General features: G+C 33.0%; 1 protein-coding gene across 1 annotated transcript; it reads left to right on the top strand.

Annotated features, from left to right (window-relative positions):
* The first annotated feature begins 10,962 nt into the window (after positions 1-10,962).
* Positions 10,963-22,647, top strand: LOC143064356 (phospholipase B1, membrane-associated-like). Its single transcript, XM_076237122.1, has 13 exons — positions 10,963-11,097; positions 14,049-14,158; positions 15,013-15,094; positions 15,406-15,464; positions 15,822-15,889; positions 16,665-16,711; positions 17,981-18,089; positions 19,100-19,232; positions 19,703-19,860; positions 20,318-20,489; positions 20,701-20,802; positions 21,460-21,528; positions 22,547-22,647. Exons 1-13 carry the CDS (start codon positions 11,046-11,048, stop codon positions 22,616-22,618), a joined length of 1,233 nt encoding a protein of 410 aa, XP_076093237.1. The 5' UTR covers positions 10,963-11,045; the 3' UTR covers positions 22,619-22,647.
* The last annotated feature ends 1,581 nt before the right edge of the window (positions 22,648-24,228 follow it).

The raw sequence follows: 24,228 nt of genomic DNA on the forward strand, positions 1-24,228 counted from the left end.
TCATCCTTGTTATCAGCTATTTCGTGTTGACATCAATTTCATTGACATCATTTCAAAACTTTCAAGGATTTTCTTCCCCCAGGAATAGGAGTACCTTATCTGTACTTGGCTAAACCTTTTCGAATATTTTGGTCCTGAATCTTCAACTTGATTTGACCTTTCAATTTTTTTTATTTTAGCGTCACTAGTGTGTCTTTTGCAGACGAAACGTACACATTTTTAATTCTTGTATCTATGGTGAGTTTATTCATAACCACTAGATCTGCTGGTGGTGGGTTCCGCCATGAGGGTATCAACAACCTGGTAGTCGGTAGTGGCAAAAAATATCTGAATTTGGGTCCGAATGGCTCTTGAACTTCGAACTTTATTTGGCATTTCGAACTTTTTTATTCGAGCGTCAATGATTAGTCTTTTATTGTCAACCAACTAGTGATGGCGTCCGTAAAATTTACGATTATATATATGTTAATGCACAGGTTACAAAACTTTAAATATGTTACATTAAGCTGTATTTGACAAAACCTGCTGACTTTTCCGGTCTTCAATGTTTTTTTAATTTTTTTTACTTCATTTGGCTTTTTACGATTTTGTTTTGAGCGTCACTGGTGAGACTTATAAAGACACAACGTACGTCTGGCGTACAAAACTGTAAAACTGGTATCTATAATGGTTTGTTTCATCAATATTCACGAAGGGATTTTGATTTTTCTTACAAAATAGATGTTATTAATGTACAAACTCATTCCATTGTCCATTACAAATTTGTCTTGTTATTCAAGCAAACTGCAATTTTCTTTTTTCTTGCACTCCTTTTGTTTGTGTTAAATCTGGGGCTTTTGTCTAAAATCGTTTGAACATTTGCTTATCAGAAAGTAAAATAAACTAATCTTTTCTTTCTTTAAAAAATATTTGGAGCATGTGCCCCAGTTCTACAAGATTTTCATTTTACGCTTACAAAACTATATCTCGTTTGAATCAGCTACATAATATAATATCGCTTTCATAAAACAGACACCATTATATGTTGTCATTTCATTTTGGGGTCTTTGCCTCAAACTGATGGAGATAGCTTGCTTCATCATTAACTGCTGCTTTTTCAAGAATATCTTATTATATCATTTTGGGACTTTTGCCCCAAAAATGTTAAAGCTTGCCAGTATCAAACCTATGCACATTTCGTTCAAGTGAATTAGGGATTTAGAGATTGAAATACATTTCTCTTTTTCAAATAGAACTAGTTAAATGTAATAAAGTGTTTTCATGATGATGTGCGTTTTATACGACATCGACTCTATACTGCTCTTGCACATTCGACCTAATATTATTACTATACTGCTACTTAAATTAATACCTTGATAGCTTTTTAAATCGTAACACAAATGTCAAACTTATTTTCATCCCTTAATGGACCTCTGATTATGGAGAAAGTTTTCCATGATGTAATTGACATTATTCAAAATATAGCTATGTTTCTATAAATATGTTTCTAGGAAATAAACAGTATAAAACAAATATGACCATGCCTAAATATTCATATGTAGATGTCGTACATTCAAATTATCTTATACGGCTGATAATAGTTACAAAACTCGCTACTAAGTATGTATCACACTTATTTTTATATGAAAAATAATATTTCAAGAATTAGCCATGAATATTTACGTAACGATATTCTGTACACCAGAGGCGCGTTTCGTCTACATTAGACTCAATTTTACGGAAAAAAATACAAAACTCGTTAACATAATGTAAAGTAATGTTCAATTTTAAAATCAAACGTGGTAGATGAATGATATCCTGGTCATGCATATAATATAACCGTACCAAGCTTATACGATTCTAAACCAATTGATTAACCCCGATATTAAGAGGAATACATAGATAGGAATAAAATGATGAAAACAAAGTGAGAGGAATAATGTATCTGCAAATATAATGATCAAATTATCACTGTTTCAGAATTTTCAATAATTTTAGATTTCGATAAGAAATTTCATGAAATTTAACTTGACTTTGAAACAATTGATTCTCTTTGTTGATTGTTTAACAATTAGTGATAACTTTGTTATATATATTAAATAGATGAATCACTTTGGTATTTTCTACCAAACTGGTCAACGGATCAATGGGAAAAGGGAAATGACGGAAAGAGGATATTACAATTGGTAATCTGCGGATCCTCTACGGGTTATTACAAGGGGTTTTCTCATTCAATTAAGATATGACCCCCTATCAACCAGAAATCGCATAATACTTTCTTGAAAAGTAATGTGCCAAATGTGCGGCTTCATGAGGAAAACATTTTGTGCTCAGAATGATTTGAAATTCTCTTAAGATAACTAACACAGAAAGACATCATCAAATATATTTTGTGTTAGCACATAGGTTACAACAAGTGGGCTGGTGATCAACAGTGGTCCTGAACAAAAACATCATCAATTATACATAACTTGTACTTTAATACGTCAGTTGTACACTTAGTCAGTACAAGACACAGACAACAGAGGACAGGTCCATTTGACCGTACGTCTATACCGATAAAGTCATCAATAATACATGACGTGTAGTTTAATACGTCAGACGTATACTTAGTCAGCACGATATTCATACAACAGAAGACAGGTCCAGGTTACCGTACGTTTATTCCAATGAAGTCATCAAAGATAATATGTTGATAGTTTAATTAGTCAGTCGTGCGGTACGTCGAAACAAGACTCAAAGTGGTTTCCAAATAACAAAAGATTGCCAAATCATTATAGAAGTTAAGCATTAAAATAAAGCAAAATGATTTTAAATTACAAAATATTGTACCAAATCTTGCATAGACCTATATGCATAAGGGAACAATCTTAATATTCCAAGGATTTTAACATTATATGCATTATAACATCATTCAAAGAAAATTTATTCTTCAGACCTCTTTTTGAAAAAGCTTTTTACAGATAACTTCGTACGAAAAACAAATATTTTTATTTCATATGATTGTTTCGTTCAATTTCATTCCTGATATCGAAGTCATACAATGAGCCACCTATTTAACCCAAAATATTTTGTTTGACTACATAAAAAGTATGTCAACCATGTGTCTGTCTCGTCTTCCTCAGTTGTTCATAAAATTCCATATGTTGGTATTATAACGTCACGTCTGTTTCATTTGACATAAATAACTTTTATTCAGACTTATTTACTAGCGTCATAGTGTTCAATACTAAGTTCATATAAGTCCAAATTAAAATCATCAATTGTACTTCTACTTAATTATTAAAAGAAAATGCGAATGAACAGACATTTAAACACCATGGCTATATAGAAGAAGACCAACAGACAAACTAAACATAGAAAACAAAAGACTGAGCAACACGAAAAGTATTGTAAAAAAAAAGGTATACTGTGAAAGAAAATATACTGTAAATTTATCAGAAGCTAGACACAGTATGCCTCATAATCTTCTTCGAGCTCCTTCACTGCTCTCAATCTCAATGCAGCTTTACGTTTAAACTAGCAGATGATATTTAACAATACATGTTTCAAATTGTAGGAAACCTGAAAACCTGTCATACAAAGTCTAAAATTAATGTTTACACATTTTTAATGTGCAGAAAAAAATAGACTTATCAAACCTTCTCATTCACCTGAAATATTCTATAACATTTTGCTCTGCTTTCAGATATGTCACAAATGAGAACGCTGCTTCATATAATTTGTATTATACAAAGTTTACATGTAGTATTCTCTCAAAATGAAAATATGTGTGCGCATAAGGAAACGGAAATGACCATTACACGAAGTATTGAAGTTTCTTTGGAAGGGAATATTGGACAAGTAGAATGCACTGGCAGAGTTACGGTTAAGCAATGTGAAGGCACGTGTGTATCCAAAGCAAAACCAAGTGGGAACAGCGAAACTGGAATGGAACGGGTAAATATATAGTTTAGTATTACATTTTACCTCCGACACAAATACCCTAATTTTCAAACATGATAAAACCTAATGAAATATATATGTCAAAGAGTCTTAATGTCATTTTCAGAACGGTTTTTATAGTTCGTTCTTTTGTTGTGCTGGAACACCACTGTCCTACATTATGGGGAGGACTCCCGTAAACATGATTCTCTGGTGTGCCTTTCCCAAGTCAAGAACCTGTAAATCAGTAGTTATCGTTAGTTTTTGTGTCTCGCATTTATGTATCATTTATTGTTAGTTAATCATACCGCATCTTCTAGTTTGAATGTACGATAAATGTGTGCCACACATAATATTGGTAAATTCATGAAATCTTGATTCGCACCATGCCTGTCTTATATTTTCTGATTAAGGACAATTATCGGCCAGTTTAGGATACTAATTCTTAGATGTATATGCAAGACCAAATTTATGATATGTTGATACTACTACAATGAATGTATTTGTAATTTAAGTACAATACACACAAAATATATTATTATTCCCGGATTGGGTTTGTTAAAAGTGCCCTTATAATTGTTTGTTTGCATATTAAAATTTGGCACAATTTAACAAATAACAGTTTTGATCAAGCATAAGCATTTATAATAAGGTCACATGTTTACCATTCTCCGTTAACATGAATATGACATATTCCTACATATTGAAATGCAGACATGAAGATGTGTCCTTGATTTTTGTTTTTATACAGTTGATATCCTGTGTGTGTGTCATATTTTCTACCCCCTAAAAAACCAAAATGACGTGAAATAACACATGCATTGTCGAATTAAACTATACTTTGATCAATACGAATTCTTGTTCTATATTGGTAAATATATAAATATCTGTAAAAATTGAATGAGACGCTTGGCAGACGCCAATGATACAGAAACTCATTGCTCGGCTGCTCTATTTTGAAATCAAAGAATATTTTATACTAAACCATTAACATGTGTGATTTTTCTTAATTTACAGACATGCCATTGTTGCAGGGAAACAGGACAAACGAGTAAAACTGTTATTTTAGACGAATGTTATGACGGCACAGAATTAATTCCAGACTTCAAACCAACGACTTCAATAACAGAACCGTCTGGTTGTTCCTGTTCACAATGTAGAAACTGATCTAATTACATGTATCACTAATAAATAATATGATACTGATTCTTAATGTTGTTTGAAAATGACAGTCTGAATGAAATAAATGTCGATCAGTTTCATAATATTAGCACTGAGATACACTATGTAGAATATGATATTTGAACATCATAGTAGCTTAAAAGTTAGATACGTTAGTAATTGATTGTTATTTAAGAAGCCAAAATGGCTGGAGCAAAACATGAGGTAAACCTTAAGACGCGCATGATTTACAATTTTCATTCAATTTGTTCCTTGTCGACATGCATCGTTAAATACTAACTACCCTTTGAAATGGTCAAAATGATATTGTATAATTTTAAAAGGATTTTTCTTTCAAAAACATACGAGCAGGGTCAAGCTCAAAATCATCTTAATGGCCGTTCCATTTCTGAACTATGAATTTAGTATACACACCAACTAAATATCACATTTAGACAAAAGACATATATAGGGATTAACGTGAGGTGGTCTATTACAATATATATGTCTTCATACCATATACGACTTAAAATAGGTGCCACTTTAGAGTAACTAAAAAGTAAAATCACAAAAATACTGAACCCCGAGGAAAATTCAAAACGGAAAGTACTTAATCAAATGTCAAAATCAAAAGATCAGACACACCAAAACAAATGGATAACAACTGTCATATTCCTAACTTGGCATTCGTTTTGAATTTTCCCCGGAGTTCAGTGTTTTTGGAATTTTGTTTTGTTTTTGGTACAGACATTTGAAAATGGTGGATTGAACCTGGTTTTATAGCTAGCTAAACCTCTCACTTGTACGACAGTCACTTCCGTTATATTGACAGCGATGTGTGAACAAAGCAACATTTTCTTGTTTATATAGAAATATTTACATTGTGTCATAGATCAAATCTATTCGTTCAGTGTATGCTTACTGTGTTCATAGGTCTTTTGATTGAGTTAAGTTTCAGTTGATATTTTATAGTATGTCTTTACATGTGGTTCATAAATGAATTTCGATTCTCGTTTTTTATACAGAATAAACTGTTGGTTTCCCCGTTTGAATGGTTTAACACATGTCAATTAAGGGTCCTTTATAGCTTGTTGTTTGGTAAAGGCTCCGTGTTGAAGACCGTACTTTGACCTATAATGGTAAATAATTTTACGAATTGTGACTAGGATGATAGAGTTATCTAATTGACACTCATCTGATCTTCTGTTCTAACAAAAATTCCAAAATAATTAAATTGATCATCCGTAGGATTTACGTACCCTCAGCTTTTAGTCTTAAGTTTGATGTTGTGTTAAGTCGCATTTTTTTAGTCTTGGTTGCGTTAAAATCTAGTCCAACTTGGCTTGCAAAATGGTTTAGTAGATTTGTCTTTTCCTGCATATTGTCTTGTTTTGATGACAGTATATCATCAGCAAAGTAAAGGTCCTCTACGGTTGTAATATTGACCATCTGTTGCCATTTTTATGTCACTGGTGGTCTTCCTCATCACCTAGTCAAATGGCAACCAGGAACAAAATCGGTTAAATTATGCAGCCCCGTCGTTCCCATTATTTGACTTTAAACCAGTCAGTCTCGTTGTTGTTAAGTATCACAGCACATTCAAAGTTGGTATAAAAAAAGGAAAAAAATCACAAAATTACTGAAATCCGAGGAAAATTCAAAACGGAAAGTCCCTAATCAAATGGCAAAATCAAATGATAAAACACATCAAACGAATGATTAACAACTGTCATATTCCTGAGTTGGTACAGGCATTTTCAAATTGTCGAAAATGTTAAAATCTTGTGTGGTATTCCGTACGATATAAGGATTGTCCAAAGAGTCTCTCTGTGTAAACTGTAGAATGCTGTCTTGAAATTGATAAAGTTGATATATAGAGCTGTCATCCATTCTATACATTGCTCAATGATGTTCTGAAGAGCAATGCAGCCTTTCCCTCTTCTAAACCCAGTTTGTTCCTGTCTCAACCTTTCATCCAGTTCAGAATCTATCCTGTTTAGCAGTATTCTGCAAAACACTTTACTTTGGATCGGGAGTAGTATTATCCCTCTCCAGTTGTCATAATTCTCAAGATCACTCTTTTTCATTAGTTTAAGGATAAGACCTTTTTCTTAGTCTTCTTGGGTTTTATTTTCTTCCCATATGTCTTTGAAGAGTCCATGACTGTTGCTGTGTTGTAGTCCATATATGCCTGCTGCCTTTCTTGATTTCATGGATTTCATTGCTTTTGTTATTTCTCCTTTAGATGGTGTGTCAGTGCTTATATCTAGATCTTCAAGTTGGGGGTGCTCCCTGAAATTAATTTTTTGGCCTATTTAAAACAGCCTTGAAGTGTTCTACCCAACGTGCAGCCTGTTCCCTTTTAGTTGTGATGATGTTTCCTTTTTTGTCGTTAACTGGAGGTGGTTGTTTGTATTGTCCACTAAGTTCTTTTGTGATCTTGTAGACTGTTCTTAAATCACCTCTGGGGGCAACCTTTTCTGCTCCTTCAGCTCGTTCTTCCAGATAGTTCATTTTGTCTACTCTAGCTCTTTTCTTTACCTCCTTAAATTTCTTTGCATATTCTTTATGTGTTTGTTCTTTTAACCTAGATGATCCAGTGCTAAGGATTTTGTCGTTGAGTTTTGCTCTTTCATCGAATGCTTTCCATGTATCTGATGTAAGCCATTGTTTATTGATGCTCCTTCGGAAGCCAATGATCTTTTCACTTGTGCTTTGATACACCTCTTTGACGATTTTCAATTTTTTTTTCTGGGGAACTGTCTTCAGTGTGATCAATATCCCCTAAAGCTCGAAATCTGTTTGTAGGTCAATAACAAACTTTGTTGGATTTCGGTTTTTTTCAGACGGTTGACATATTGGTGATCTTTCTCCCAGGCTTGTTATTGTCCTGTACTTTTTTCAGCTACAGTTGGAGTTTAGCTATAACTAAATGATGGTCGCTGTTCACATCTGCTCCTCTAAATGCTCGGGTATCGAATAATGATCGGCTCAATTTCCCATTTATGATATTGTGTTCAATTTGTTTTTGTCCCTGTTGTTTTGAGGGAGAATTCCTTGTTATTTTGTTTCTGTATTTATGCTTAAATAGGGTTCCTCCAATTACTAATCCATTAGTTGAACACATATTTGCCAGTCTCTCCATGCGCATTCATTACGCCATGGCCTTTTTTCTCATAGCTTTTAAATGTTCTATGTTTACTTTCCCAACCTTAGCATTTGGTCTCCTGTAATAAGAAGGACATCATGTTGTGGTGTTTTGCTTATTTGAGCCTAAAGAGCTTCATAATAAGCGTCTTTAATTTCTTCTTCCGCATCGTTCGTAGTCAAGTAGCACTGAATAAATGTTGTCTTAACATAGCTTGAAGTAAAGCGAACTCTGATCAATCGCTCGTTTGTAGGTTCACATTCTATCAAGCTCTTTGTACATTCCGTATTTAAAATAATTGCAAATCCTTCTGTATGTTGGTTGTCATTTCTGCCGCAGTATATGATGGTATGACCCTTTGTGACTATTTTTCCTGACTATGTCCACCTGCGTTCACTGATGCCTAATATTCCTCGTTGGTAGCTTTCCATCTCTCTTTTATGACTTTCGACGTTTTTGATACCTTGAACATAATTCTCACATTCCACGTGCCAATCTTAATGGTCTTTTTTGGATCCATGAGATTCCAGTTCCTGTTCAAGGCCTCCCGAGTTGGGCTTTCTCCTTGCACAATCATATTGCTACATGTGCACCCCGTTATCCCATGAATACCTGATGTTTGTTGATTTCTTTTGTTGATTTCTGTAATCAGCTGTTGTTTTATAAGATGAGGTTATTAGCCTCATGCTTAATTTGGAGGGCAAGGACATTTAACATTGAGTTTCCTATCCTCTAAATTAGTTGCCTTGCTTGACTGACGAGCAGTGATCTACCCAGTTTGTTTAGAGTTCTCTCTTTTAGACAGGTTGTCTTACCTGGCTTACAACCTCTATCTGGCTGATCATTCACCCATAGCTAGGTCAAGAGTGGAAGCATATATCCTCACACCGGTGGACCACCTACACACTACACCTCCGGGGTCCCTGCTACTCCAAGGTCCTTTACAGTTTAGCCTAGGATACCAAACTCAAGTTTACCGTGTGCTGTCGCTTGGAGGCACTGTAGATGTCTTAGACTGGTAGAGGCTTTGTACTGGCAAGAAACACTTACGCGCTCGGCTTTCTGTTCCACCTACTAGCAGGCTAGCCAGCGGCAGAGTAAAGTCTTGGACTCCCCTGCACTAGACGCATATTGAATCCCCGTGGTAACACTACCACTAGCACACTCCATTTGCATGTATTTCTGGATTATTTCTACACAGAAATAGAAAGTTCAAAATTGGAAATTTAAAAATCTGTTTTTCGTGTAGTTAAGTTCTATCCGACGCTAGATACATTTCGAATTTTGTATTTCAATCTAGAATGGTCCATTTGCGTTTTCGAACGATTCGAGAGTGGATTTGTAATTTGTATGTTTGAATAAGAAACTAATTAAAATATAGCAAACTGAACAAAAATTTAACTGCGCAGATCGTTAATTAAAAGTAAATCGGGTCAATGATAACACGGATATAGTACTGAACTAATAGTACTCACAGATATTGATAGCACATTTAAGGTTTAATGATAAATGAACGGATAACAAAAATTACAGAAAGTGGAATGTAATTTGAAAAGCATAATAACCAGTAAACTTATTAATTAATACATCCGCTGCATTTGTTTCTCTCGCGGTTCAAAATCAAAACTGCTTAAAAAGCTAATGTGCATATTGCCATCTTAGAAAAAGAAGATGTGCTTTGATTGCTAATAGAACAACTCTCCACAAGAGACCAAATGACAAAGAAATTAACAACTATAGGTCACCGTACGGCCTTCAGCAATGAGCAACGCCCAACCGCATAGTCAGCTATAACGGGCCCAGAAATGGAAAATGTAAAACAATTCAAACGAGAAAACTTACGACCTAGTTTATGTACGAATAATGAAAGGAAAAAACAAATCTGTAACACAATAAACGACAACCACTTAATTACAGGCTCATGAAGTGGGATAGGCACAAACATACAGCATGTGGCGGGGTTAAACATGTAAGCGGAATCCTTACCCTACCCCTAACCTGGGATAGTGATGTAACATTACAACATAAAAAGGAACTATATAAATCAGTTGAAAAAGGCTTAACTCATCTGATGGATACAAATAGAAATATATATAACAAAAACACAGAGTGGACGTTAATTCATAATAACAGCAATTTATATATATATATATAAAAGATTGAACTAAAATACACCAAAAGCAAAATATCATTAACTTATAAGTCCGTTTCATTTAACTTTACTTTTTACGACAGTAAACTTTCTTAAAATTTGTTAGAATATAAAATTATTTTTTTGAGCAATCGTTAAGAAATTATAATATGGTTTGATTACATGCTTTCAGAAATACGACAGTATGGTTTAACAGTCTCAAATAACATTCACGAAGCTTTATTAATGAAAATATTAGTAACTATAAGATGAGAAGGCTTTTGATGGCACTAGTAATTAGGAGACATTGGCACTTCCTCTTTTAAAAAAGGTCAAACACCTCTTACACAACGCCTTTGTCAGTTTATCAATTTGTACAATAAAGAATTGTTCAATACCATTGTGGACATCTAAACAAAATTGATTAGGAATTTTCATCAAGTCATTTTTACACAATTCTAAAGTTTGCCAAAAGAAAATTCGGTGTTTTGCGAAAGAAATGATGTTAACATGTTTAAAGTCAAGCCAGAGTACAATGATAATTAAGGTCGTGTTGTGAACTAACTGATAAGCCTAGAGAATTGACCGAAATACATTTATAAATTGACAGTTCCTTGAACTTAGTCATATTTTTATCCCACGGAAATGTCACGATTAAGATAAGTCCGTTTCAACCTCAGTTCTCAGTTCTCCGTTGACATAATGGGTCGTTTTGTTGCATTAATTTTCCTTGCGTGTATAGCTAGCTGTTATGGTATGTGTACTTATGTGTTTTTTTCTACATATCTGAATTTCGTCAAAAAAGAAAACACTTTTTATTTCATTTCTTAATATTTATATAGTGTTAGGTTATATAATTTCATGTTTACCCTTATTTGAAAACAAAGATTTTTATTCCTGTAAATTCAGAAATTATGGGAAGGTGTGTATCAATGCAAATATTGCATAAGAGAGTATCACAATAATAAGAACTTGAAATCTTATATCTGATACATATATCTGTATACAGCTTTTCTTGAAATCGAAATAAATGCACGCAACAATTTCTGAGTTTACAGTATATAAATGTCCAAGAGAATGACGTATTTACGGTTGAAATAAATTATGCTTTTTCTAAAGTTGCTTTAATCATATCTGCTGATATATATTTTTAAAAATTAGATCAAATTTGACATTGCAAATTGTCTGCAAGGTTCTACAGGATTGGAAATATGTATATGTATATTTGTCTAAGGTTGTAAGTCATTATTGATTGACGAAACATGTGAAACTAGCACACCCTTTTAGGATATTTGTCTATTTGAAGTTGTAATTAGGATATTGATTTAATCATGCTACACTAGACTTCTTTTCTTAAGATTTAAATTTTTTTTTTATCAAAAAGGCTGTTTCATGTTAATATACGTATATAGTGACAACAATTGATCGTGTAATAGACTTAGGTTGCAATGTATACCGTACTGAGATACGAAAGTACAGATTCATATCAATGAAAACGAATTGAATTGACAGCAGCTACATGTACTGTCAATAAAATGCCGTATTAATAAAAAATTATGCATAAAAAAATGCATAATTCATAAAAAAAATCCTAAAAAAAATCCTAAAAAAAATCCCCAAAAACAACGCAGTAGATCTACATATAAATCAAAACGCACTTAGATATCAATAAATATGAAATACAGTGAAATGAAAATTAGATGCATGTTAAAACAATGAAGTGCACATCAATGTAAATGATTCGCATATCTATAAAAGTGCATTGAATGTCAGTAAATTAGGTTGACAAAAATAAATAAAAGTGACATGCATATCAATAAAAACGCAATACATATCAGTCAAAAGTCAGTGCATATCAATAAGAAAAGCAGTGCATATCATTCAACATATAGTGCATATCAATAAAAAAAGTAGTGCATATAAAAAAAAAATGCAGTGTAAATCAATAAAACGTAGTGCATATGAATAAAAAAAGCAGTGCGTATCAATTAAAAAGCAAGTGCATGTCAATTCAAATACAGTGCATATCAATATAAAAATGCAGTGCAGATCTATAAAAGTTCTGTGTATATCAATACAAGTTCTGTGTATATCAATAAAAAACAGTGCAAATCAATAAAAGTGATATGCATATCAATATAAATGCAGTACACATCGAGAAAAGTGCTGTGCATATCAATAAAAACGTAGTACGTATCAATAAAAAAAAAATCAGTTCATCAATAATAGAGGAAGTTCATATCAGTTTAAATGCAGTGCATATCATTAAAAATGCAGTGAATGTCAATAAAAGTGCTGTGCATACCAATAAAAGCAGTGCATATCAGTAAAAAAGCAGTGTATATCAATAAAAATACAGTGCACATTAATAAAAAATATGCATTGATTTACGATATAAATAAAAATGCAGTCCGTATCAATAAAAATAAATGATGATGTGCTCTCACTAAATACTTCAAAGTTCGGTGACTATGTTTAACGCAACTATACTGTAGAACTTGAAATAAAAAAATACCCAATAAACAGTTATGTCTGCCAATGGAAGTATTACATTGAAATACTTCAATAAATGGTCTGCCTCATATTTCTACTTACATCTAGAAATTGACTAAAGGGATGATATCAGCTTTCAAATTGTGAAATTTCCCTTTTTATGTACTAGCATTCCAGCTTGCGTTTCATATCAATATTTTCTTGATACGTGTTACTGCTTACAAGGATGTTATTAAACTATGGATTCCGAGTGGAAAAGTTGAAGTCATCCCTTCCAAAATTTTACGGAGTTAACTGATTGACCGTTGCTAGATATATGTGTCACAGATGACCACGAATGCAATTGTCGTTACCACAATCAATGAATAATATACTACAATACCGTCTGCTGTTTACTCGATTGTGACATGACCGCATGGAACTCATCAACACGGCTAATGTTTGCATGGAGTCTAGTCTGCTTACTCTTCTATAAAAGAGGACCGAAAGATACCACAGGGACAGTCAAACTCATAAATCGAAAATAAACTGACAACGCCATGGCTAAACATGAAAAAGACAAACAGATAAACAATTTTACACATGACACAACATAAAAAAACTAAAGAATAAGCAACACGAACCCCACCAAAAACTAGGGATGATATGAGGTGTTCCCGAAGGGTAAGCAGATCTTGCTCCACAGGTGTCACCCGTCGTATTGCTTATGTAATAACAAATCCGGTAAATAGTCTAATTCGGTAGGTCACATTCATGAAAGGGAATGAGATTGTAGTTACGACGTAAGGAACATATCCGATATCATTTGTGAAACGGTTATTCCATAACGGTCAACCAACTCGAGATGGCGTCCGTAAAATTGACGGAGGGATGATTTCAACTTCACCATTTGGAACTCTTGGTTTAATAGCTTCCTTGTGAGCAGCAGCCCTCTATCAAGAAAATCATGATAGGAAATAACACATGAGACACCATTGAAGTTTACAATGCAGTTCGTGTTGCACAGTCTTTAGTTTTCTTTGTAGTGTTTTGTTGACTTATCAATCGTTTCGATCTTTTTCGGTTGTTCTAATGGCGTTGTCAGTTTATCTTCGATCTATTGGTTTTGAATGTCCACTTTGAACCTTTTAACAAGTTTTTCAATAAAATGCAGTTCATGTCAATAGAAACAAAATCATTATAGAACTTAAAAACTTAATTGTTTTTTTGCAGGCAATGATACATTTTGGAATAGATATGTTGAGTTTTTCAATGAAACTCTGCCAAACAACAGTACCCTTATGGAAATGTGGAGAGAACATTTGAAAACATGGCCAGGAGTGGTAGGCTTTCCAAAAATAATGAATTTAAAATGAAAATGTGGCATGTTTGTTAATGAGACTACTCTTCACAAGAGACCAAATCACACAGCTTATGGTCAAGATGACTGTTGGACATACATAATTGAAAAGTAGAAATTGTAGATCCTTGTGTATTTTAAAAACATTCTGTTACAATAACTTAGACATGATGATTTAAAAATTGTTTTTTTAATGAAAGTTACCCAAGTAAAAAAAACCCAAATTAATACTAAAATGTTAACATGCAACGGAAATAAATACACAAATGATTGAAAGCCATGAAGCAAATGCACAAAAATGTTTAGAAACAACAAAAATAGATGCCCAAATGTTTGGAAGTAACGGAAATGAATACAACAATTGTTTCAAAGTAAAGGGAAAAATACTTACTATGTAAAGTAACGATCGTTTGTCAAGTCATGTTTTTACTTCTGTTTAATTAAAAGTGTTTAATCGAAAAACCTTTGTTCAAAACAACTTCTTAGAACCTAAAACAATGTCCAATAACTTGGACAATTGTACAATGTTCATAGTGTTTGGTAACCATTTATTTGTATTTATTGTCGAAACGGTGGTGTTCAGATTAGCATTCTAGACCATTCTAGTAAATTCAACGTACATAATGAGTTATAACTGTTCAGTATTTTTGTGTTTTTACTTCTTATTTTCACTGAACATGTATAGTTTGTTATATGTGTTAAGCAATGCATTTCGAACATCACTGATGAGTCTTTTGTAGACGAAACGCGCGTCTGGTGGCGTATATATAAAATTTAGTCCTAGTATCTATGATGAGTTTATTTTCAATACTCTGATCCAGGCTTTTGTCATTGTAGAGTAAAACCCGAGCAAAATACCCTATGCCACCTTTCAACTGTCATTTAAGCCATGCACACAATGGACATCATGCAACGAACGGTTAGTATCATAATGAACCATGTGCATAAAATCGAAAGTACCTAATAATAATTAAAACAATATGAGAAGCTCTATGTCAAATGTTCTGACACATATGTTCACTATATCGTAAAGATAATACACAGTCAGACTGCGGTATAGTAAATAAGATCGTTTTCATTTCGCTAAAACAATGCGTATTATGAATATCTTAATATAAAAAACGCATAAGTAGCTTTTATTCACCAATGTTTAGGGACTAATTTTACGTGTTATTCATCAATGTTTAAGGACTAATTTTAGGTGTATACCATATATGTTTTAATTTCCAGTACATGAACTCCATCCTGGTGACATAAGAGTAGTTGCAGCCTTGGGAGATTCTTTAACGGTAAGATTGTCATTTCTGTCCGTGAAATAGCAAGATAAGCAGGACATGATCAGACAAGTATCTGTATTCATTCTGGTATTGAATCAAACATTTTTTTTATTAAGCTTAGTCCAAAGACTAGTCTTTTTACCGATTGTTTACAACCATTTTTATTTTAATATTCACAAAAAAGAATAATGCTTAATGAATATGTTGAAATAACGAGTCTTGAGGGATAATTATTAGTATGACTCTATCAAGAAACAAGTATAAAAAATAGATACTTTATCTCAGGAAACTTCAATTTATAGTATTAGAATCTCATCGTGTACTTAGTTATTCTTTGAATCATATTTGCTGTTATTATTATTTCTATAGGCCGGAAATGGTATCCTAGCAACCAACATTTTCGGGGATTTGGTAGAATATAGAGGACATTCTTGGTGGTAAGGCTTTAGTTGTATTTTTACACTTCACAGCCTTAAAATTTTCAATCAAAAACACAGTCTTATTTACGGTGGCAGTCAGAAGTTTTCACAAGTAATCCCGGTCGAACCATTTTGAAAAACCTAACTATTTATTGTTCATTGTGAATATCTTGAAAATGCATGAACTATTTCTCAATTGTCCAACAATCAATCACGAAAAGGTCTGGTACAATCTGTTTTATTTACACAAAATTAATGATTACTGAATATGCATAGTTTCATTTATTTTTCTCATTTTTCTCAGAAATTATAGACAGTCTTTCTTAGAATCAGACAACAGTAAAAAGCCAAGCACAGTGACTGCTTATCGCACCTTTGTGTAAATATACCCGTAGATGGTTATGGCCTGGTTATTTCGTAAATTGATAGTGGGTTTCTACTTTCAGTTATACTAATGTATATAATAAATTTTCAGTATTCAACCCCAACCCCCAATTTTAGCTGACCACCTTCGCCTCTAGATTTATAACAAACGATTTGAGAACCAAAGAGACATAACTCTATTCGATCAATTTATCATTATTTTCTCCTACCTTTCATAAAAGACGAGTAACCTAACGAAAAAAGCATGCAGTAAAGAAGCGTAATCAATTCGCTATATGTATCAGCGTTACACATCAAGTTATCCAGCGTTTGAAGCATATTATGCCTTGTTTTAACATGAGAAGATATTGCATTAGATTTAAAAGAAAAATATAAGTGCCTAACTGCTTAATTTCCATTTTGTTCATAGCATTGGAGGAGATGGATCATTAGATAGTCCTATATTAACGATGCCAAGTAAGTACAGTAAAGCAAGCAAGCTAAAACTGAAATTTAAATATTTCAAATTAAGGGTACGCTATGGTACATTTATTTCAGCGGTATCATGTATATCTCGAGTTTTAACAATTTTCATAAAATCTGAAAGCAATTGTACATTTCAGAGATCGCTTTTTTAATCCTAGTATCTATGATGAGTTTACTTACATTTTTTTTTTGCAATTCTTCTATATTAATAACATTTCTAGGAGACATAATTTCTAGTTACTGAAATAATTGACAGCGCTGACATTCGAACTTGTGCCGGAAATTGCTATTATAAACCTTCAATAAAGATTTCATAACACACATACGAGAAATGTAGAATTGAAAACCGTTACAATGCAATTTTCGATATAATTTCCAAGAGACATATGAACTAATTAAAAAAATGGATGTTTGAAATTTAATTTCGAATATCTTCATGACTGTGCTTGTGTAACCTATTATATAAATTTTACAAAAATCTGCCAAGAATTATACATGCAATGGCGTTCACAAGATCGTATAAATGGCTGCATGGAAAGACTGACGGTATTTTTATATCCCACTCAAACGCATCGTGCGTGGAAAATAAACTGATGAAATTACATTTATTAGAAAAAACATCAATTGGTTAAGGCCACAGTATTTTCCTTGATGATATCAATGTTGACTTCGGAGATAAAGTATATTATTGGTGATAAATATTCAGTGCCTCTGTTTTGCAAATTTGTTCTACTATTTTATGGCTTAACTGAGCACCGCTGTCGAGGTCAATATTTCCAAAATACCTACAGATTATTAGAAAACAATTTATCTGTAAAGAACCACATCTTTCTTAATATAATCATTTAATCAATCCACTTAATTACAACTTACACTCAAGGAATCTAACGTTAACAATCATGATCATTGCCCTTTTTATGTTACTAATACTTCACGATGGCAATATTTCTCATAAACTTCATACGAGAAATATCAACTTGAAGGGCTATTACAAACTCTGCCATTATCATAAAACTCTGTACTGTATAACATATTAAAATATTTAAATTAAAGAAAACTATAAACGAGGATCTTGAATTCAGACAGCCACGAAGATGGGCGTGGTTCAACATGTACAGAACACGTGATAACTAAGACGTCATCTGAGTTAATATTTTATGGAGTGGGAAACAGGATAAAGGCAATAAATGCTCACCGACCTTTTTTCCTTTTCTTATTCAATCAAATAGTCAAGTTAACAACAACACATATTTATTACAGATATATTAAAGAAATTTGGTCAATTTTTGTATGGATATTCCACGGGAACAGGAGGTCGTGGGAGCGCTGGCTCTAGACTTAATAAAGCCGACCCTGGAGACACGTCTTAGTAAGTTTTGGGGGATAAACAAAACTTCTTTAAACAGGATAATTATTGTGTGAAATTGCAAAAATAGAACCAAAACAAGTTAGGTTTTCGGATTCCAGTTCAATGATATTAAGTAGTGTCTGTGTCATGTACAATACTATACTGTATGCAAGAAGATATGAAAATAAGATGTGGTATGATTAACAATGAGATAATTATCCACCAGACATGATGAAGCAAAAACCATACCGCACAGTTCGCCATAAAATGTTTCTCTATAACTTAAACTATAATGCATGTCCACAATAAAAGAAAATATAGATAAGTGAATTAAAATTTATCAACCCGCAAAAAATACAAGACACAATCATTCACAAACAAAAAATGTTTGATTAGAAATTCTTCCACTGATTTTTATGATTACATTTTAAAATGTTGGCATTGAACTACTTAAGGCATTATATTTAACTAGTTTCAAATCGTATTCTTGAGCTCTCTATGTTCTTTCTGTTTTATATTACATCTCGCCTGATGATGACAGATATGTTACAGTAACAGTAGCGTTATTTTGCCAGAAATTTTGATATATGTAACCTTGACCTGGGAACCTTATAATTAACAATATTCAATCAATATGTATGTTCCTGTCGTGACTTGATAATGATGTGATGATTTGATATAAGATAAACAAGAATGTGTCCAAAGTACACGGATGCCCCACTCGCACTATCCTTTTCCATGTTCCATGGACCGTGAAATTGGGTAATAATCTAATTTGTCATTCAAATTAGAAAGATTATACTATAGGGAACATATGTGCTAAGTTTCAAGTTGATTGGACTTCAGCTTCATCAAAAACTACCTTGACCAAAAACTTTAACCTGAACGGACGCACAGACGAACGGACGGACGAACGAACAAACGAACGGAGCAACAAACCAGAAAACATAATGCCCCTCTACTATCGTAGGTGGGGATAAAAAAAAAAAAAACTAAGCGCACATATAAATGTAAAAGTCTTTGCGTTTCAGCAATATGCCAGAACAAGCTGCTATGTTGGTAAACAGTCTAAAGTCTGATGCAAATGTGCGATATAATGATGATTGGAAGCTAGTCACGCTTTTTGTTGGCGGAAATGACCTTTGTGATGCTTGTAACGATCATGTAAGACCGTCAATCTGATTAAAATACAATCTTGTGTTCAAGCTTTGCTTGTAAAAAACTCAGAATCTGTATTATAATTAGATTTGTAAGAGAGCTCCAGTACTAAACTGATAAATTCCCGAGTATAGAGGTCACAACCATACTCAAACCCATACAATTTTATAAGAAAAACAAAAACATTCAATGTATATTATTAGTTTTGCAAGAGAAATAGACTAGTATAACCATTTTTTTTTTATAATCCATAAATTCTGATATTTGAACGCATTGCAATACAATACGTGAACAGAACATCAAATTAACACAAACTGTGTATTAAAAATAGATCAGTCTTCAATTGTAGTCGATTCAAATTATTTCAAATAGCTCTTGTGTTAGTAGAGAAAAGCGAAGATGTGTTTGTACACTATATCTGTGTGTCATTGAGAGTTGATTAAGCTCAATAACATGTTTTTTATATACATAAACAGAACAAGTACAGCGGTGCCAATTATGCCAATAACATCAAACAAGCTCTGGATATACTACATGCCAGTGTCCCAAAAGTTCTTGTCAATGTAGTGCAGATCTTTGATATTGCACCCATTGCTGCAATGAACGGAGGATTTCTGTGTAATTTAGTACATAGGTAATAAAGTTATATTCTTTTAACTAACATCACACAAATTTAAAGATAAACTCACTGAACTATATATATATATGTGAACAATATTATAATAAACATCATTATAAGCGAAGACATTACTTTCTATGTATCCTCTGACAAACAAATAAAACTGTTTCTAATTATTGTAACAAAACATATGAATTTCAATTTTCTTTGTGCAAAAATAGTAATTTTCACGTTGCCATGGGGATTTTCTAAAACGCAATTTTAAATATCTTTTATATTTATAAATATGATAAATGGTGGTCATCATGCACTTCGTATTTGCGCAAAATTCGAAACAAAGGGTTACAATTTTCCAACACAAGACCATATACATAGATACAGGTAACAATTCTTAAAAAATAATTTGAAATTATACACAAGAGAACTTAGTCAGTATTTTTTTTTACAATGAAGATAAATAATTGTATTCCAGTTTTGTATGTCCATGTGGAAAGGACAAAAATAATGCTGCTTTATTAGATGGCTTCACCCGGGCTTATCAGGATCAGACAAAGGCGCTGATCGACAGTGGTAGATACGACACCAGATCTGACTTTACAGCTGTCCTTCAACCATTCTTTACAAATACTAGACCACCCACTCATGTAAGTAAACTTGCTACAGTGTTCATGTGGTTCATCAATGGTTAAGTACTTTTAAAGCAGTGCTACTAACTTATAAAATTTATTTGAAATGGGTAATCTTAATAATTCTATTTGGAAAATATATAAACCAACCGCCCACATTAAGTACTTTTTTGTATTTTTTTTTGTGTTTTTTTTTTATTAACAACTTATCATATATTCCAATTTTTAGTCCGGTACAAATATGGTAGATCTGAGTTATTTTTCACCTGACTGTTTCCATTTTAACGAGAAGGGTCATGGAGCTGCTGCTTTGTCTTTATGGAATAACATGGTAAGTATTTTATTTAATAAACCAGCAATAAATCTTTCTCCAATTATTTCAAACTCGTCTTGCGACAAATTTTCATATACATGTAGTATATATTTGTCCTCATTCTTTAATAGTTCGTGCCGTAAATATCAATTTTGTCCTGAGGTATACAACCATATTTCATATTTCTTATATATAGCAACAATCCAGCAGCACCTGCATACGGAGTATATATCTCCAATGACAATTGAAACGATATTCCGGGCTTGCATTTCCTATCATGATTTCCTTGATAGAGGGTTGCTACTCACAAGGAAGCTATTAAACCAAGAGTTCCAAATGGTGAAGTTGAAATCATTCTTTCATAATTTATACGCACACCATCAAAAGTTTGTTGACCGTTACGAAATGTCTGTTAAACAGATGATGTCGGATATGCTTCTTGTGTCGTTACTACAATCCCGTTCCCTTTTCACTAATATGACCTACCGATTTAGACTATTTACCCGGTTTGTATTAACATGTGGTGCAGGATCTGATTTGCTATGCCTTGTTGTGACGTTGTCATGAGAAGCACGTGCAGTCAGGAATGTTGGCCTCGCCAAAATTCACATTCTTGTGAAACATGCATCTTAAGATATATAACTGTATTCAGGTTAATGTAATTTAATTTTTCAGTTTGAGGCACCAGGGTCTAAACAGCTTTCTTGGCATTTAGATCAAGATTTCCACTGTCCTGGAACACATGTAAGTTTTATATTAATTTATATTCAACTTCATTAGTAAGTATACAACGTTTATTTTGCAAGTGTTGTGGTTCAATGTATATCATATTCTAACTTTATGATCGATAACATTCGGCAATAACTTGTGTATTTTAACCTGGTCTTCAAATTTATCTTTTTACACCAGCTAAAGAATACGTCAGAAAAGTTTATGGATTTCGATATCTCAAGAAGAAAGTGGGGTATCGGTTTAGATTTGCGGGATGTATAAATACGCAGCCGCGTCCTGTTGGAATGGGGACTTTAATACCGATGCAACGTGTGGTGGGAGGACCAGGCTTTCTGTACGTCTATGAACAAACAAAAGAAATCTTTTAGGGATCCACAGTTATTGTTTTTGAAAACTTGTTTGTCCATAAAAAAAAATTGAAAACAACACGTTTAAAAATTTAATGCGTCCAAAGCGCTTTTCTGGATTTACCTTCATCAGGAACGCTCAAAGCCAAACATTTGAAATCCGAGGATGTATAATTACCGAAACCGTGGAAGAGCTATATGTAAAAAATCCTAAAATAAATAGCCAAATTCATCTTAAGTCAACTTTGCCTGAGGTTGAAACCTTAGTTTCTTATTCATTTCAAAATTTATAAACGGACAATTTTAGAAAGGTTTGTTAAATCATGTCAGTACCGAAGTACTGATACTGAGCTGATAATACCCTCGGGGACCAATAGTCCACCAGCAGAGGTATAGACCCAGTGATGTGAAAAATTGAAACAATACGTTTAATAATTTAATGCGTCCAAAGCGCTTTTCTGGACAAAATACCCACTTGTTCAATCCACAGCATGAATATTGCATTATATGTTAACCATATGAAAAAAAAATGAACTATGGCCTCAACGGCTGGTAACTTTCGATGTTCACTTCATACATTTACACATTTATACACATATAAAGACCACTGTCGTAATTAATGTTGCAGCTTTTCTGTATTGATGCACGTTTTTAATTTACAAATATTCTTTCGTATGTTTTAGGGCGACCATGGCCATGAATTCATCACCACAAAAATGAATGCTAATGGACAATTTGTTTTGGGAAAGAAATAAATCCTTCAATAAATACTCGATAAAATGTGTATCTCATACTTAGTATATATGAGTTCTATTTTATTAATCTAAAATAGAAATTAACTGGCTTGGTGGTCTCGTGGCATCATTAGCTATTTTTTTTCGAAAAACTAAAGCTTTTATCCCACAGGAATAGATTAACTAACTTGTAGTCTCGCAAACCCTATCGTAAGCTTGAGTCATCAATGCTCTTCAACTTCATTCGTTATTTGACCTTTTTCAAAAAATAATTTGAGCATCTTTATAAACGAAACGCACGTCTGCAATACAAAATTTTAGCTTCCTGGTATCTATGATGAGTTTATTTTGGTCTGCCCTTATCGGGAAAGGTTGCGTAAAAATGACCCCTGTGACAATTTCAATGTTCTTACCAGATGTTGTATCAAATTGTAATTATTCAATGTATTTGTCCTTTAGATTTTCGGTGGTCTGCTTATTATAAATTCAAAATATTCTAAACTCGGGTGATTTAATCGTAAAGACCTTGACATATGAAATATACATTTTTTTGTTGGAAAACCATACCACGCACCAATTATATAGACATTTAAAAATCTCATTTATTTTTTATTTTTGCTTTCTGACTCATCTTCGTATACATGTGGTTAAATATATTAACATAACTACTAATCCTTAGTGCTATATTGCAAAGAATCAGTAGGTGTCAACTGTAGTTAATGTAGGGAAAAGTACTGCATTTGAGGGCAGCAAGTTTTATTATGTAATCGTAAGAAGGGGAATGGATATTTGTCAGCAGTCGTTAGATATAAGTAGATGGATATGGATGGATTTGCCTGGTTCTATTGTTTGTTTGTAAAATAACACTTTGGGTGCTACGAAATATGGTGTTCATTTTTATTGAAAATTATATAAGACTAATTTGAAATCAGCGTTGGTGTAAGGCTATAGGAGCTACTGGTATTATGATAACGATTACAGTCCTACCTAGCTAACCGATGTTGAACCATATATAGTGTATTGCAGTGTTCATTATCAAGTGTCCTAATTGATATATATGCCAAATTATAGGTTTGAACAAAACAGTGAACTGTGAAGATGAAAACGGGGTTTGATGATTCTGTGTTTTTGGATAAATGTCTTTGTGCTTCATATCAAATTCATTGAAAAGGAATGCGTTCTTATTTTTCACTGATCTTACATTCTTTTCGTAAGTTTTCACTTGTGTTATGTTCATTATATCCCATGTGTTTAATAATTCTCTACGCATGAGAGTATTTGTATGTACAACTTATTATAGACCTTTCACACTGTAGGTAATAGTGTTTTTTCTTTCAAGTGTGAAAAAAAGATGTGGTATGATTGCCTATGAGACAACTCTCCACAATTTCCGGACACGGTTAACAACATTTCCGTAAACACGAGGATGTGCTATCCCGTTTGAAATAAGTTTTCTACAAGTACAACCAAACTTTAAAACCAAATCTTTATATCTATGGAAAAATTTAGTAAAGGTTTTAAGTAATTTATGGTAACGAAATTGCTGTTTCCATACTTTACCAGTAATACATGATAGATTACGTTCGTTAAAATCAACAACGTCACAACAGACACGGGCATAGCGAACGAGC

This window comes from Mytilus galloprovincialis, chromosome 2 (assembly GCF_965363235.1).
Source record: "Mytilus galloprovincialis chromosome 2, xbMytGall1.hap1.1, whole genome shotgun sequence".
Classification (NCBI taxonomy): Eukaryota; Metazoa; Mollusca; class Bivalvia; order Mytilida; family Mytilidae; genus Mytilus; species Mytilus galloprovincialis.